General features: G+C 34.4%; 1 protein-coding gene, 1 non-coding gene and 1 pseudogene across 2 annotated transcripts; 2 read left to right on the forward strand and 1 right to left on the reverse strand.

Annotated features, from left to right (window-relative positions):
* Positions 1–8,964: 8,964 nt before the first annotated feature.
* LOC125185824 lies at positions 8,965–9,101 on the forward strand (annotated as a pseudogene).
* Positions 9,102–10,465: 1,364 nt separating this feature from the next.
* On the reverse strand, positions 10,466–11,150 carry LOC125220440 (transcription factor SRM1-like). The gene is made up of 2 exons (XM_048122609.1): positions 10,882–11,150; positions 10,466–10,640 (listed from the first exon to the last, which is right to left on the reverse strand). Exons 1-2 carry the CDS (start codon positions 11,148–11,150, stop codon positions 10,466–10,468), a joined length of 444 nt encoding a protein of 147 aa, XP_047978566.1.
* A 7,426-nt stretch (positions 11,151–18,576) lies between these two features.
* Positions 18,577–18,737, forward strand: LOC125185845. Its single transcript, XR_007170332.1, has one exon. It is a non-coding gene; the product is annotated as a U1 spliceosomal RNA (small nuclear RNA).
* The last annotated feature ends 93 nt before the right edge of the window (positions 18,738–18,830 follow it).

An 18,830-nucleotide genomic window follows, 5' to 3' on the forward strand; every position in this document is an offset into this window, starting at 1 on the left:
ATTTTAAATTAACACAGTCGCGTTTGTCTATGCTCTATTATTCATAAAATTGAAAATAATTCACAAAAATGGTATACAAACCAAGCAATTTTAGTTATTATTTTTCCATACGGAGCTAGATTCGGATAGGTTTTTAAATTTTAATCATTCTTTTATTTTAATTTTCTTACGCTTTTACCTTCTATATATCATCTTTATTTCCTTTTAATTTTTTTATATTTAATTTTCTTCCTAAATTATAATTAGGATTAGTTTCCTTAAGTTTCGTCTCAGTTCCTAAATTATTAGGTGATATTTTCATGCAAATATTATTAGTAATGTCATGGAATGGTTTGATGTCACTTATGCATCTAACCCATATAATCTTTAAATTTTTGCTTAAATCTAACGTATCTTTTATTTTAAAACACAACTATTGACTTTATATATATACATAGAATCGTGAAGATTCGCACTACCAAATACTCCCTCCGTCTCACTTTAGCAGTCCCATTGACTTTTTTGCAATCTTTTTATAAAAATGATATAAAATAGTTAAAGTCGAGAAATGGTAAAGTAAAAGAGACAATAATGTAGATAAGACTTTTCTCTATATTAGTCTCTCTTACTTTACCATTTCTCGACTTTAATTATTTTTTTATCATTTTTACAAAAAGAAGGCAGAAAAGTCAATGGGATTGCTAAAGTGGGACGGAGGGAGTACGTGACATAAGTTACGAAACTCAACAAATTCTTGATTTGCAATCAACACGATGTATATTATATACAGGAGGAATGTGCCGAATTTAATAGAGTTTAATTGGATAACTTGGGTTTGATTTACAAACTTAGCGTTTAAATTCTAAAGACTTCGAGTTTTTTAATTTTGACAAAAGAAATACTAAGCCATGGGTACTGAAACACTTCATAACAAAAGAAATGCATATGCATCTTCAAAACCAAAAATTGAACTTCAATATTTTGGTCTATGATTTTGTATTCATTTGTTTAAAACGTTTTATTTTAGAGTTTATTCTTTTTTATGAATTTAATAAATTATGACAAGACGACCCAAAACAAAAAAATATGTACTCGTGGGGTTGAACGTAGTGAAGAGTATTTTTCTCGTGTTTCGACACCCATAGGGTTTTCTTTGTGGTTTCATTTGTCATTATGTATTGCCTCATTATCTCCATTGAAGTAATCAAATTGTACACCCCAGATATTATCGTCATCGCAAACTCCTTTTTTCAGGTCAAATACATCATTGAAATATATGGCATATGAATCAAAATTCTCACTGAACAATGTCTCATTTTTTTTTGCTTCATTTAAAAAAGTTTGAAATTGATGAAGTAAAATAAGAAGTCTTTAGATGAAGAATGACAAAATGAACAAGTTAATTTATTGATATTGAAAATTAAATTTAATTCTAAAATCATTTTATCCATTCACGTGTCCTAATTATAACTTACAATTAGAATTAGGTAACAAGGGTGTGTTATATTAGTAATAACCTATCCTTAAATTGCTAACTATGATTAAATGATATATAAATTTTGGATCATTAAATCAAGACACAAGTTCACTACAACCACGAGTATCAATATAGTGTAAAAAAATGTCAATTAACAAAAAAAAATTAATTATTACTAACTTTTAGAAAATATCTCAAAATTTTAAATGATTATAGTTATCTCAATTTAAATTATTTTTTCACACAATCTATATCAAGATAAACTTATAAGGATTCCAACGAGATCTTACATGTATATGTTCCGATGTCAAAAATTTTAAAAAAAAATCGTAAATTTTCATATTTCTCGACAAACAACTTAATATCAACATAGATAACATAATATGTCAACAACAACATAATATGTGTACAATGTCAATATTAAATTCTGTTGACATATTCAATCAACGCATTGTGTTGATATCTTTAAAACACTATATTAACATTGCGATTCAAAACCCTAAATGTGGTAGTTAATCTTATCTTTTTAATACCGTCCCCAAAGAGTATGGATATTTGGTTCAATACGAGTTTCAATGCATGATTGGACAAGTAAGAGAGAGATAGAAAGAAAAAGTTTTTAAAGTATTGTTAGTGGAGGATGAGTCTCACCTCATTAGAGAGAATTAGTTTCCAAAATTGGAAAGTTCATTTTTATTAGTGACAGACTAAAACAAAAACAATTTATACGTTTCAGGGATGGAGGGAATATTAAAATATAAAAAATGAAATTACATATGACAAATTATAGACCATTAGATCTCTTAATTGATCATATAGTCTTAAATAAGTTGTAGGTAGCAACTAGGGCTGGCACGGTACTGTATACCGCGCCGAAAATGCCATACCGCATACCGTACCGCAAATTGCGGTATGAGAAAATGTCATACCTATTGTAACATCCCGGATATCCGAACCCTAATTTTAGAGCCCTAGAATTTATTTTGATGACGTGGAGACATGAATTAATTTATGAATGCATTTATTGCATGAGATGCTTTGGCCGAGTCGAGTAGAGGGTTTGCGTTGGAGGTTTGAAAAGTCAAACTTTTTGATTATGTGATGTGGCATGTGATTTATTAATTTATGAGATGAATTATTTGTTTATGGGTGAGTGAGAATATTAGAGAAAATTTCCATAAATACTAGCTACCCAATTCTTGAGATTTTCGACCCCCTTGACTTTTGGAGAAGGAATTCTATTTTTCCGGATTTAATTTAATTCTTGGGATATTTATCCAAATTAAATCCAAGACCCAATTATTCCTTATTTTAAAGAGGGAAAAATCGCCCCCCCTCCCCTCCCCCCCTTAATTTTTGGTGATTTTCGAAAATCACCTATTGTGGGAAGGAAAGAATTATTTCATTGATCCCTTATTTGATTTCCTTCCATACCTAGAATTTAAATATTCTACCAAATCTTTCCATGCCTCAAGAGATCTTGCCTTATCTTATTTTAGTTAATATTCCAAAATCCATGCCTTATTTAAAAAGGCATAGGGGACGCCTATTTCAATCCCAAGTTGGGAGAATTCTTATTTTTATTTTGCTCCGTGATATTTTATTCTACTCCGTAAAATATACCAAAACAAAATCTTGGCTAATTGGGAGCCATATGTTTCGAAAATTTCAAGCCTTGATACCCTAGTCTATTTTTGTTAATTCTTCTTCCCTACTTCACAATATTTATTTATTTAATTGTGGAGAATAAGATCTTACCAAATATTCTATTTTATTTACCTAAAGATCTTATTAAACTCTATAAATAAGAAGCCAAAAACCTAACCCTAGCCATCACAAATTTTCGCCCCCTACCCATAATTTCCGTCCCCTCTCATCTCTCCACTCTCTCCCAATTTTCTTCTACTTTACTCCAATAATCCTTCATCCTTTGTGAAGAATTGAAGTTTGATCCAAGAATCTTGAAGAACCGAGTCTCATACTTAATTCCTACCGTTTGTTTTTCTCATAAGGTATTTTTATATTCATCTTCTTCGTTTCTACTCAATTCCTGTAACGACCCGCCCATTTAGGGTATAATAAATGCGGCGTTCGCTAACTAGGTAGACTTAAATGCATCAAAGAATCATAGGCTAGGGTTTCATTTAAAAGGGATTTGACCAAAGCATTTAAGGTACAACTAAGTAGAGGAAGAATAATGCCTTAGCAAAGGAATCCATCAAAAGATTTATTGAAATAAAAGCTTAACCAAGTTCTTCAAAAAGAATATTTCTAACTGTTCATATTCCAAAACATACCCACAAAAATAAAAGTATTTATCCCAACAAAAGATCATAAATTTTCATAAAAATAGCGGAAGCGACCAAGAAAGAAGTGAGGCTATGTATGAAGACACAACAACACTTTAAGTACCATCAGTTCATCTTTATTAGTTCCTACTCAACACCGCCGCCCGCTCGTCACCACTCAACCTGCACATAAGGAAAACACATGCAGGGCTGAGTACGATAATCATACTCAATGGGCTCATTGCCGAAAACAGTTTTATCACAAATATAGTTATTATCATGCCATTTTCAAGTGTCCGTCGGGGTTTTAACTTTAGAAAGACCCGAGGCACCAAAATATCTTCTTTCTCAAATATCACGGTCGCGCAACCATTTTTCTCATAGACGTTTACCATATCCTCATTCTACATGACAAGAAATGCGGCCGCAATCCAAGTCACTAGACCGGCCAACCCGTACGCTGACTCTCGGTCTAACATTGGTGTACACTAACCCAAGTAGAGTTTGCGGCTCTACAAGGATCCGAATTCGATTAAATCAATAGTGGCATAGCCACGAGGGATAGGCACGACAAAACAAATCAAGGCATGATAACACATCTTTCATTCTCATCAATATCATTTTAGGACAATGTCCTTATTTTAAAAGAAAGCCCACCTCGTCGGTTTAGCTTGATAGTATTCTCTTCTCCTTGTTTATCACGCTGAGAGCGCGAAGTATCACCTTTAAATTAGGCGTATCACAAATCAGTTTCAATCATGGATCAATATTATGCATGATCTCACGTTTTCCCTTTTTCCCCTCGATTATTTTCAAAATCATTACTATCAAAATCAAAGTATGATTAACATACCATTTTTATTTAAATAAACATTCCAAAATCACCAATAATTCGTATCACGCATGAGTGTTCCACACACACAACACATGCACACGAACACAACAATTGTGCACGCCGATCGAGGCGTGCACACACACACACACACTCTCGGCCACACACACACACACACACACATCCATGCATCGCAAAAATCACCAATTAAAACCCCTTTCACTCGTTCTAGATGCATGTGGATTCAAGAACACCGATTGATCGGTAGAAGAAGAGAAGATCAATATTTAAAGTACCTTTTTCCAAAAGAATGAACGGTAGAAACAAGGAATTAGTCTTGATTCTTCAATAATCTCTTGAATTTCACTTGAATTCTTCTCAATTGATGAAGAAATCTTGAAGAAAACTTGAAGAAAATATGGAGAGAGTGGGGAGAAGATTTTTGAATTTCTTGGGAGAGTGGGCGCCGGTTTTGATCTCTAGGGTTTAGAATCTCTCATGTATTTATAGAGTGCCAAAAATAATATCCAATAATTAAATAATTAGAGATTTGGGAAGATTTGTTGGTTATAGGGGCCGAAAATTTGGAGGTGGTTAGGAGAGAATTTTCGAAATCTAGGCTATTAATTTAGCCTATGATTTAATTCAAATATTTCACGGAGTAGAATAATATATCACGGAGTAAGAATAAAATAAAATACTCCCCAATTTAAAAGGAGAAGTGGCGTTAAATTACTTCTCTCCACAAAGAATTAAATTCAAATCCTAATTTAATTAGGATATGGTAAGATTTTCTTAGATATGGCAAGATATGCTAGGATATTTTAGCATACTTATATTTATTCATGGAATAGAATAAATAAGGAATCAATAAAATAACAAATAATTTCTCTCTCCCTTCTAGATGAGATTTTCGAAAATCTCATGAATATCAAAGATGGAAAATTCGAAAATTCCATGTAGGATTTATAGGGTATTTGGACTTTGGATTTAATTTGGATAATTGTCCCAAACAAATAATTAAATCCAAGAACAATATTATTTCTCCTCCAAAATAATAATAATGGCCGAAAATTCCACATGCTTTAATTAATGCTCCTATTTAATTCTCACTCATCCCTTAGGAAAATAATTCCCCACAATTATATTACTCCGCATCAAATATTCACATATTCCAATCAATCATTTCTTCACTTTCTCTTTTTTTTTCTCAACGCATTGACCTTTCAACGGCCACGTCATATTTTTCCCATCTTTGACTATTCAATAGCCACGTCAACATTTCAACAAGTTGACTATTCAACTCAATCTCCATTCTCATACGCAATTAGGTCACAAAGACACTATGCAATTAATCACTCATCAAATAATCCACATATCATAGCATTTAAGGCAATTTAATGCAAAAAAAATTTTATAACCCGAAAATTAGGGTTTGAAAAAGTGGGGCGTTACAATTCCTCTTCTTTCTGACCGATTAATCGGTATTCTTGAACCCTCATGCATCTTGTTTGAGTGAAAGTGGGATAAAAGGGATATGGAATTATGTATACATGTGTGCGGCGTGTGTGTGTGTGGTGTGTGTGTGTGTGTGTGCGTGTCGTGTGTGTGTGTTGTGTTGTGTTGTGTGGTGTGTGCTTGATGGCTAAATACTCTTGTATGACACATGTTGATGTTAGATCTAGATTTGGGATGCGAATGGAACTTATGTGATGAACATGATCTTGATTGATTAATGATGCTAAAATAGGTCGATGGGAAAGGGGAAAAACGTTGAGACATGCATGAGTTAGGAGTATGTATTGAATCTGATTTGTGATATGTGCCTATGTGATTAAAAAGGTGAAACCTCAGTTGCGAAGCCGGATAACAAAGGAAAGAACATACTTGAAACCTAACAGTCGAGGTGGGCTTTACTCTTAAACTCTTTTAAGTGCAAATTTATGAATGTGGAGAAATAAGGGTGGTTTAACTGTTATGCCATGCCTATGTCTGTTTTGTTGTGATATTGTGCGCCTGATGCCCAGTTTGAGAGTTCGCTCCATTGGGCTATAGTCTATGGATATGGATATGTTAAACGAATTCGGGTCTGAGTACGGGCCGCAAACCCTACCAGGCTGTGTACACGAGGGGATCGGGAGCCGTCCTTGCTAGTCGACCGGTCTCGTGGGCGAAAAGTGTGGCCACACTTTCGTCGCACTATGGAATGATTGTGATTGTTGAATTGTTGAGGAAAAATGGGGAGTTATTTTGACTGGCCAGTCCATTGGAAAATATATTTTGTGATACTCGTGATATTCTCTTATAACTGCTTAAAACTCGAGTTCACTTGGTAAGGGTGACATAGCTTATAAAATGTTTTGGCAATGAGCTCACTGAGTATTTCAAAATAATCAGCCCTGCATGTGTTTTCCTTATGTGCAGGTTGAACGATGACGAGCGGTGGCGGGTGTTGAGCATGATAATTAATTAAGATGGTTGTTTTGAACTTCAAGCGTAGTTGTGTCTTCATACATAGCTACTCTTTCTCTTGGTCGCTTTCCGCTGAGTTTTTGATACACTTATGTTTATTTTGAATATTTTGCACTCTCCTTTCGGTTTAGAGGCCTTAGACTATCTTGTGGTTTTTATCTTGGAAACTATGTCGTACTCTTGAGAATTGTTGATCGTAATTTATGATACCTTCCTTTTTTTTCTTATTTAAGCTTCTAGGTTAAGTTGCTGCTTTAATGCTCTGATAGTTCCTTTTATACCATTGGTCAAAATTCTTTAAATGAAACCCTAACCTTTGTTCATTTCTTTGAGTCTGTTTTGGTAGCAGTCGCCGCATTTATTGTACCCTAGGAGGGCGGGCTGTTACACCTATACCTTACCGAATTTTTCGGTATACCGCATTGCGGTATACTGAAAATTCGGTATATCAATTTTTGAAAAAACCTTTACCTTACCGACATTTCGGTATACCGTACCATATTGCGGTATACCGCGGTATACCGCAAATCATATCTGTTTGATATATAAAATATTGAAAATAACATTTTATCTATCTAAATGTCCAAAATATAAAATTCCATCACAATCAAACATTTTTTTCTCTTCCATTCAATAAACTTAGTCCACAAAACTGAAGAATCATTAAATCAAGTACAAAAAGAGAAACTTTGTACAAGTTTATAGCAGCAGCAACCAACAACGCATAACCACTTCACACCCATTAATTCATTCCTAAATCGAACAAAAAACTCAATGAATTAGACAAAATTGCCAAAAGGGATAAAAATTAAATTCACTACCAATTATGTTAATACTTACTAATATTATACGAGAAAGAAAGCGAATCAGCTGCAGAGGACGGCGGTGGTGGAGTGAATCAGCTGCGGCAGATGGCCATGGTGGAGTGAATCAGCTGCAGAGGACGTCCGTGGTGGAGTGAATCAGCTGCGGCCGATGGCGGCGAAGTGCTGCGGCGGAGTGGTGGTGGTGGAGTGTTGCTGCGGCGGAATGGAGAATTGAGATTTAGATTCTTAGAATTAGGGTTAATGTCTTAATGATGGCTGCTTTAGAATTAGTCCGCTAGTCCTCTACTCTTGCTTTAGTTTTGAAAATATAAATATTATAATAATATAAATAATAAATATATTAAATAAATATAATTATTAACGGTATATACCGTAATTGCGGTATACCGCGGTATATGCAAAATTCATACCTTTATCGTACCTTAATTTATCGGTAAAATATCATACCGTATCGAAAAATGCGATATGCCGAAAATTCGGTATTTTCGGTACGATAAGTACGGCATTTCGGTATTTCGTTATATTTTGCCAGCCCTAGTAGCAACTAAGGGGTGAATTAATAATTTATTGGGTAACAAATTCTTAATACTTCGCATAACTGATTAAAAGTTTTATGAAACTATTACACTATTACTTTTTAATATTTTGAAATAATCTGTTTTTATTATTTGCCATCGAAATAAGATAACTATATGACTATATCCATAGCTACGAATAAATTATTTTTTGAATAATAGTAGTACTACTCATATGAATTACATTTATAATTACTAATTTAATAATAAATGCCTTATTTTCTCAGCCCACCAATCTTCTTGTTTGCAACTCCATCTGTACTACCTTTTTTTTCCGAAGGTCTTTTCTTTATTGAAAAATACCCTATAATACAAGTTTAAAATCACCATTATACAATTGTTAATGGTATTGGTTGGTCTCTGCTACTATTTTACAACCCGATGGAAATACACATTCCACCAAACAAGAATACCACCAAATATCTTACTGCAGTTGAGATTGAACACGCAAGAACAAGGTTTATGATAAAACCGTGATGAGAAATCTGTTTGTGTGCACAGATGCAAGAAGATATTAATTATAGTGACAGCTATGACAATAAGAAGAAAAATAAAACATATACTAAGGAGCACCTGCCTAAGGTCAGCCCAAGTGGTCGAGCCTACGTCATAATTTGTGTTAGAGGGGGCTTGCGCTCGCGCGACCCCTGACCTATTCAAGTTTAATTATTTTTGTTTTTGTTTTTTTGTTTTAGTCCAAATATTTTCTTATCAATGTACGTACTCCCATGTCCCATTAGAAATGAAACGTTTTCCTATTTGGATTGTCCCATTAAAAATGAAACGTTTCCTATAATTGAAACAACACTATCTCTAATTTTTCATATGTCTTACTTTACTCTCTCTTCATTAACTAACAAAATAACACTATCGGAAACCAAATGTTTCATATTTATTGGGACGGAGGGAGTATTATGTATAGTTGCTACCTTTTGCTGGGTGTGGATTACTGTATAATATAGTAGTATTAAAGTTATAAAAAAGAATAAACTCAAAATAACACGTTTTAAACAAACGAATACAAAATCAAATACAAAATATTGGAGTTCAATTTTTGGCTTTGAACTTGCACATGCATTTTTTTTTTTGTTATGGAAGTGTTTCAATAATCAATACCGGTCTGCTGCTGGCCAATCCTTCGTTGTGGAGTATTTCTTTTGTGAAAAAACGCGAAGTCTATAATTTAAACTCAAGTTTGTAAATCAAACCCAAATTCATCTAAAACCAATCCAAATCCAAGTTATCCAATTAAATTCAATTGTTATAATCGATTTACTCCCCTTACCCTCTCCACCACCTTGAATTTCATGTTGGACCGTGTACTCTAGCGGTGGCGTCGGTTATTCCTCATCGTCCGAATTGCCCGTCAACTCGGAATCGTGGGAGAAGAGTAAACAATGGAAGCACCAATTCGATAGGATTATTCTTCCTATCTAGATAGCAAGAGCACTCGAAAATTATAGACGAATTTGTGTGAATTTTCCCTGATTGAACTTCTAGGGTTTTTGCAAAAGATGAGAAATTAAAGTGAAATTTTGTTCATAATTCCCATTAGTCTATGGGAATTCTATATTCCCCTACTTGATTTGACTTTACAACGGAAAGAATTTATAAGAAAATCCTAGAAGATTGACACAAATCTAATCTAATAGTAGTAATTAAATTGTCCACAGATTAAGGAAACAAAAATAAAAAACAATATTTACCCTACGTTGATATCTCTATCGCGATCTGAAGTCGCGATACCAAAATCAGCGTAACCAACCACATTTTCCCGAAATCCATTGCCACCAGAAATAATTACTTGAGAAATTCATGAAGGTTTAAGCATACTGAAACAATAGCCAAAAACAGCCAGCCTATATGAACGAATCTCCATCTCAGGAGAAGACAATATTGTCGATGATAAATAAATAATTCAAATGTGAAAGGCTAATCTATGAACGAAATGAAGCGACGATAGTAATTACTAATATTGTTGTCCTAAAACTCTGAACATGGTCTTGCTCTGAAAATTAATTGGAGGAGTCGAAAATGCTGCGTCTCTTCTTCCTTTCATTCTCCTCTTGGCGTTTGAAGTGCTTTTGGGCATGACTTGCCACTTGCGATGGATTTCTTGTACCAACCGCGAATCTCGATATGCTCTTCCAATCCCCTTTTCCATATTTCTTCAATCCTTCCAAAAATAGCCTTTTTTGCCATAATAAACACACACTTAAAACAACAACAACAAAACTATAATAATTCAATAATACTACTACCTCCGTTCACGAAAAATAATCTTGGTAATAAAGGGCACAAATCGACCTCTTTGGAGAAAAAATCTTGCTAAAATTAGATAAAGACTAATTTTGAAGGATTCATCAAAATGATAGACTATTATTTTAAACAAAGGTATTATTAAACAATAATGTTATGTTATTCCATTCACCTGTGCTCATCTTCAGTCCAAGGTTTAGCTTTACTCATTTTTCTTTTCACAGATTTGGAGCATTTCAGGTAGGCCGGGGGCTCAATCTCCCCGGCTTCCATCGCCTCCATGTCCTTCAATAGCAGGGCGTAGTGGTGTTCAACCTCAGCCGCAGATTTTGTCCCCAAACAAGCAGCGATTTCCTCCCATCGACCAACAGAATCCAAAATGCAATCCTCGAATTGCTTGTCCTCTTCCCACGTCCACCTTGACAAATCACTCGTGCTCATGCTAACGTAAGTTAATACGTTAATGTAATATATTTGGCCGTGTGAATCCTCGAATGGATTGTTTGTATATATAGAATCAACTGTAGTGTTAGAAAACACATTAATTTAAGGAAATATTTAGAAGACTATGAGGATATATAGGTATTCATTACATATGGAATTAGACAAAATATAAGGAAACTAATAGTTTAGGGAAGGAAATTAAATATAAAGAAAATAAATTAGAAGGAAATAAAGATAATAGAATGTAAGGAAATTAAAATAAAAGAAAGATTAAAATTTGAAAACCTATCCGTCTAGCCTATGTGGAAAATAATCGCTAAAATTGCAATAGATTCGGATATCGATTTTGTTATTTTTCCAATTTTATGAATACTAAAGCATAATTCTAATTTTTTTTTTAATTTAAAAAAAAAGGCTGCTACAAGCCTACAATCGTGACATAATGCATGGATGATTAAAATACGGACTCCTATATTTAAAGGAATATTTTCGCTACCCTGTTAATTAGCACGGAGCATATAGAAGCCTAAAATACCAACTCTCGTACGTTTTTATAGGACTATGAGAGTTTACACTTTACGTGTTAATTTTTTAAAACACTTAATTATATTATTATGATTGTTAATATTAATTAAACAACCACATTTCGTGAATATTAAAATATGATATTTATACATAGAAAATTAAAAATATTAATTATGTTTTAAAATGTTTATGCATTAAAAATAGAAAATTAAAAAAAATCATTTATTAAAATTTGAGTCAGATTGGAAAAGAATACCGTACGTGTGTAATGTATTTTGATTAGTTTCCGTTGTGTCAAAATCGACACTGGACTTAGTGGCCTACATCTTAGAGCATCCACAGCCCCAGCCCGGATTCAGGTCCTAAGTCCATCCATGTCATCATTCCCTTAAATTTGAGTTTTAGGCTACAACTCCTTTAACCCTATAGGCCCCATCCAGGCCACAACTATTAAATTGAACTATTCACAGCTACAACATATTTTACTTGTAAAATAGAATATCTTGAACAATTAAAATAGGAAAAATTCATTGTTTAGTCGAAAAAAGAAAATTACAAATCCTAGAAAAGAAATTACAAGTCCTAGAAAAAAAAATTTACAAGTCCTAGGAAAAAAAAATACAAGTCCTAAAAATAAAAAAAAATGAAAAAACTACTTCTTCTTCACTTGTGCGCGAAGGTAGACGATCATCTCATGGTGCAACTTGAGCTCGAACTCCGACATTGTCGAGGTATCCCTCAATGTCAACTCCGTCAGCTGGCCCATCCGCAAAGTAATACTCATATCCGACATAGAGTTGGATATCTTATCCAGAGAAGGATTGTGTGGCAGCAACGGCATAGTGGGGTAACTCATAGTAGTTGTCTTCCCCTTCGCTTTCCTCTTTGCCGATTTTGTTCCCATCAGACGGCTTTGAGTACTAGGGGATGAGATGAAGGTGTCATCGACTGTCACATTGAGGTCGATTGTCAGACCTCCTTCGCTCGCAGAGTAGTTTCCGTCAGTGGAAACTTTGGTTCTCTTCGGCGCCCCACTTGCCGCGGTGTCTGCCCCACTGGTGTACTTCGGGCTCTTCTCGACAATCTTCCAATCGTCAAAGTACTTGAAGTGCTTCTTCCTGTCAAAGTAAAACTCCTCCCGGGCTTTCTCCACGATGCCCATCTCGCTGTGCCCGCTCGGCCACATCCGGACTACGTTAGTTCACTTGCCATTCCACTTGTTCATCTCCTTCTGGATCCGACCCCAGTGCTTGCGTAGCTTCACGTAGCTACGCTCGAATGTCCCTCTAGGTCGACCAACGTTATATTTCTGGGCAATCCGCTCCCAGGACACTTTGCGCTCTGCTGGTTGCCGATGATAGGATCCTCGGAGACGTCGACGAAGTTCTTGGCCAGCCACAATGTCTCCTGCGGGCTATACTTCTTCGGCCCCTCATCATCCGCAGCCACAGCCTTGCCCTTGCCCTTGCCCCTCCATTCAACGGGCTCCATATCATTGATATCGTACTCATCAGTGCTAACTGGCTATGGTATTTCCATGTTGGATGCCACCCCCGGACTAGGCGTTGCATTTGGGTTGGGCGATGCCGATAGGTACCAGTTGTTGGCGTTGACGAGTTCGTTCATCTGTCGTTCGTCGCTATTAAACCACTCCATAACAGCCACAAATATTGAAATAAGAGGATTGAAATGGAGAAATTGTTGGAAAAATATTGAAGCACGGGCCGAGACTCATTGGAGCACGGGACCTGGGCGTGGCCCTGCCGCGATTCTCTCCCCTCCAACGCGCAAAGACGCGGGCTGAGACCCAAGTGCAGTCCGGTCCCGTTAGTGATGCTCTTAGTCATCAATAAAATATTTGAATGTTAAGTATTGACCAAAGTCCCACAAAATCATACAGAATAAATTGGAAATTCCTTTTATATATGTTCCGATACATATCCAACAATTAAGGTCCACAAATTTTTGAAACTTTTCCACTTTGACTTACTAATATTTATGAAAATTCGTCTCAAGACAAATGTTGCACGCACTTGATGACTGATGAAATAATATGTAATTAAATTTACGAGTAAGAAGTGGCAAATTTACGAGAAAAAAATTCCCTTAGTCAAGGAATATCTAGGTGGCATTGTGACATGGTATATCCAACCAATATGTATTTTGACGGATGGAAATAGATTAACACTCAAATTAATCTCACTAATATGACACCTCTTTATTTGGAAATGTACAAAAATATGGTAACATTATTAGGACTTCCTATATGGATTATTATGGAGTATCAATATATGTATCCATATATACACATGTATTTTCGTGTGTATTAACTTTAATTGCTTCCGGATAAATTTAGTGAAATTACTTTAATCAACTTAATTTTATTAATCTTCGTATTAAACATAATGTAAAATATTTCAATTTACTTTAGTTACTTTAATTCTTAATTTCATATTCTATTTACTTTAATTAACTTAAATCTGTTAAGTTTTAATCATGATGTAAAATATTTTTGCGCATACATGAATATTGACATTGCACATTATTAACTACATAAATGGTTATATGTTATATTAAAATATAGAGTGAACTATATAAATGGTATCTGATTTTTCACTTTCGCACGCAAATGATACCTGATCTTTAATTTATACTCCCGCCGTTCCACAGTAATAGAGGCATTTCATTTTGTGCACTCATTTTGAAAAAATCATTATAAATAGTTAAAGTGGAAAAAAAGTAAAGTAAGAGAGAGAATATTGAAGATAAGACTATTCTCTATATTATTCACTATCTTACTTTACTCTCTCTCCACTTTAACTATTTAATACTCCCTCCGTCCCACAAAAGATGTCACACTCTCCTTTTTAGTTTGTCTCACAAAAGATGTCACAATTCCCTTTTTGGAAAAAGTTCTCTCTCACATGAATATAAAAATTACATTTTCTCTCTCCATTTAACACACAATACAAAACCTCCTAAAATCCCGTGTCGTCCCACAAGTGTGACATCTTTTGTGGGACGGGGGGAGTATCATTTTTTCAAAACGAGTGCAGAAAATGAAATGCCTCTATTACTGTGGAATGGATGGAGTATCGTTTTTGGCAATGACAAAAATAACCTTAGGTACCAAACATGTGATTTTTTTGTTATGGAGGATATTTTAGGAAATTTTCATTAAATATTACCAAACATGTGATTATTTTTTTTTCTTCATTTCTTATTTCTTTTTTTCTTTTTTAGTTTCTTCTTCTTTCTTTTTTATTCATTTTCTTCTTTCTTTTTCGTATTTTATCTTCCTTTCTTCTTTCTTTTTCTCCTTAATTTATGTTCCCTCATTTTTCTTTTTTCTTCTTTTTCTTCTTTCTTTTTAGTGTTTTATACATACATCTAATTGCATTCATAATATAAATCAAGAACAAAACACCTAAATAACTTAATTATTTAAAATATTTAAATCAATTTAATATTTTTTTGTTGAATTATTTTATACTCATTTTAGGGTTGAAACACCTAACTAAAAATATTCAACTCTTAATATCATTATGAATACAATTCACAATTTTAAATTTTTATTAAGACTATATTGATTAATCATTAATTTAATTTAAAATAATAATAATAATAAATAATAATAATAATAATAATTATTATTATTATTATATAATATTGTGTGATTCATAATTTTAATAATTATACTATAACTGTTTATTAATTACAACTAGTTTTTAGTATTATAACAATAATAATATTACAATAATTAAATATAATTATAACTACGATTATAATTAAGTATATTTGAATGATATGAAAAAATAAATTAATTATTGATTTATAACATCAAAATAATAATATTAATATTGATTAATAATAATAGTATAAAGAGTGAGAAGAATGGAAGAAGATATTATAATATCACTTTTGGTACTTAGTTTTGTGTATGCCCAAAATAACTTCAATGACACAAATGGAAAAGTGTTTTTATTTAGAGGAAATTTTGGGGTGAAAATTGCATCAGTTACCAAAAATGTGATTTATAGGTACCAAAAATGATATAAAATAAAGATCAATTACCATTTATGTGCGAAAGTGAAATATCAGGTACCATTTCTGTAGTTCACTCTGAAATATAAAGGTAGCTAAATATAAAAATATAATCCAAAAATTATTTTTATTATATTATGTTAAGTGTAAATCTACATTTACATATCATGAAAAAACTTTGAGAACAAAATACTACACAATAGATTACTCCAGCAAAAATAGCAATTACATTCAAAATAAAAAATAATTTAAATTATGCAGCTATCAAAATTACTAAAGTTAATAGTCAAAATGTTGGTTTCTGGAATTACAAGATATAAATCGGGCGTAATACAACCCAAAAGAAGGAATACAGAAGAAGAACTGAAACGATATTACAAATACAAATTCGAAACTGTAAACCGTAAAAGATTTAGCCGAGTCGAGGAGGCCTCTTTCCGCAAGACGAGATACGCGCCGGTAGTGCTCTTCGGATTGACGTTTCGTCCCCATAGATAAAACGGCTACGTCTCTGGTGAAGCAGCACCGCTATCAGCAGAGCTCCGGTGAACTGGATGGAGGAGAGGGCGAGCTTTCGACAGAAAAACAATGCAGAGAAGGAGAGAGCTTATGATGCAGAATGCTTTCTAGTGTTTGATGTGTGTAGAATGCATGGAATGGCTAGCCTATTTATAGGCTCAGTCCACTGTAGGGGTCAACGCAGCCTTGATGGCTGCCATCAATGCTAGACCGTAACGGTCGTCGGTTACGAGGCGTTACAAGTTGTAACGGTAGGGCGTTACAAGCTCAGAGCTAGAGAGGTTGAATCTAGACGCTTCTAGATTCGATCATGACGTGGACTATCACGTGTCAGCCACGTCGGCTTCCCGCGTCATACTGACGAGGTGTCATCCCACTTGGCTCGCTGACGTGGAAACGATGGTGGTCTAAAAAGAATTAGACCCACTTGGGTCGAGCCCAAGGACCAAGCCCAAAGACCAATTGCCAAGATCCAAGGACAAGGGCACGGGCTCGCAGCGCACGCGCGTGCGCGCGTGTGGGCTCTTACAGCCCATCTTAGTCCACTATAATTATTACATGTAATAATCCTTCTTATTAAATACTAGTTTAATAAGGTTGTAACTTCCAATGTGGGATAATTAACTCTCTTAATTATTCCCTAAACTTTTCTCATAGCTCATTTAAGTTTGCAATTTTGCACAACTTTAATCTATTATTTCTCACTCACCGGGAATCGGATTTGAGAAAATGAATATACCACGGTCATCTACTCCGAACGTAGATAGACGCTATATTATTTAATTTCACAAAATTAAATATCTCGTTAAAATTATAATTGGTCAAAGTCCAGTGACCGACATAAATTCCAACACAAAATATGTCTCTACTTCATAAAATAAATAAATATGTAAATACGTCGTATACTAGGAGTACTAGCCATTTGTGTACACATGAATGCATGTATTTGTATATATGTGTTATCCATAGGAAGTTCACAAAACATACCATATTTTAGTACATTTCCAAACAAGGTGAATGTTATACTAGGTGAAATAATTTTGGTGTTATTCTATTTCTACTTATCAAATAAATATAGGCTGGACATAGCATATCACAATGTCACTCTAGTATGTCTTGACTAGGGAATTTTTTCTCGAAATTTAGGGGAATGAGGGAGGGGCTTATCATCTACCATCAGGAGGACCTAAATTTTTCTTTAGAGTCGGTAGAAGACGTCATGATCTCTTCTGATTCACGATTGTTTGAAAAAGACGAAAAAAGGCTAATGACGTCGTTTTGAGATTTCATTTCAAGTTTAATGTTGTGAAATAACAATTTTAGTCATCATTATAATTTACTACAAACGAACATTTTCTCTTCAATATTCAATAACTTGACGACTGTGCATGGAATTGGGCCTTAGATCCATTCTCGATTGACAAAATATTTGGGCTGCATTATTTATGCCACGTGTGTGAAGATCGACGGTTGAGATTAGCCAAGAGCAGGTTTGGACGCCACAGCTCCACGGCACGGCCGCAGCTCGGTTGAATCTCTTTGGGAGTTTCTTACGACTGCATCTCTCTCTGGCTCTCTTCCAGTGCGAACCATTGATGAAACAACCATCTAATAGTATCTCACTCGTACAATACTCGACACCTGGCGAACCTTTCTTTCGCTAATCGCAACATAAGCAGCATACTACTTTTTTTGTTGGGTATAATACCCTATACTGTATAATACGACCCTTATAAGCAGCATACTACTTTTAATGTTTTTACAATCTACCATGTTTAATGGGCGTGTGATAGATATATTGTTTCTAATTGATAATTGTATTGGTTGGGCTATGAATTACGAGTCCCGGTTGGAATAATTCATAAATGGTAATAGGCTCTACATTCCACTGATCACATTTTATTATAAAACTAATATATAAAAGTATGACTCACGTTCCACTATTTTTTTCACCAACTTTCCTTAATGTTTCTTAAAACTCGTGCCGAACACAAATGAGACTCCTAAAATGGGCGGATGCAGTAATATTTTTTAAACTTCTTTGATTTTATTACGGAAACCGGCTAGTGTGGAGGTGGATAAGTATGGGGAGGGCTAAGATTCAATCTTGAGTGGTAAGAAGATAGAAAGCCAGAAGGGAATGGTCTAATGAAAACTCATGTTCACAGATGCAAAGAGATATTATTAGTGAATAGTGATAGAAATGAGAAAGGACAAAACACAATTAAACAGAGCAAGCTATTAAGAAAGAAAATAAAACGTCCCACATCGACATGTTAGTAGGTGGGGTATGTGAATTGTACATATATAAATAGAAGAAAGAAATAATAGCACCATACTTACCTGGACGGGGTGAATGGGCGATCCATAAGACCCATGGCCTAGGTTGGCGACCTCCATTGCACTTAGGAGGGGTGCCCGCCTAAGGTCGACCCAAGTGGTTGACCCTGCGTCATAATTTGTGTTAGAGGGGGCATGCGTTCGCGCAGCCCCTGCTCAGTTAGAGTTTAATTTTTCGTTATTGTTTTAGTCCAAAGATGTTCTTATCGATGTCTGGTTGCTATGTATTTTTGGAAGTTCAGACTTTCT

This window comes from Salvia hispanica, chromosome 4, assembly GCF_023119035.1.
Source record: "Salvia hispanica cultivar TCC Black 2014 chromosome 4, UniMelb_Shisp_WGS_1.0, whole genome shotgun sequence".
NCBI classification, from domain to species: Eukaryota; Viridiplantae; Streptophyta; class Magnoliopsida; order Lamiales; family Lamiaceae; genus Salvia; species Salvia hispanica.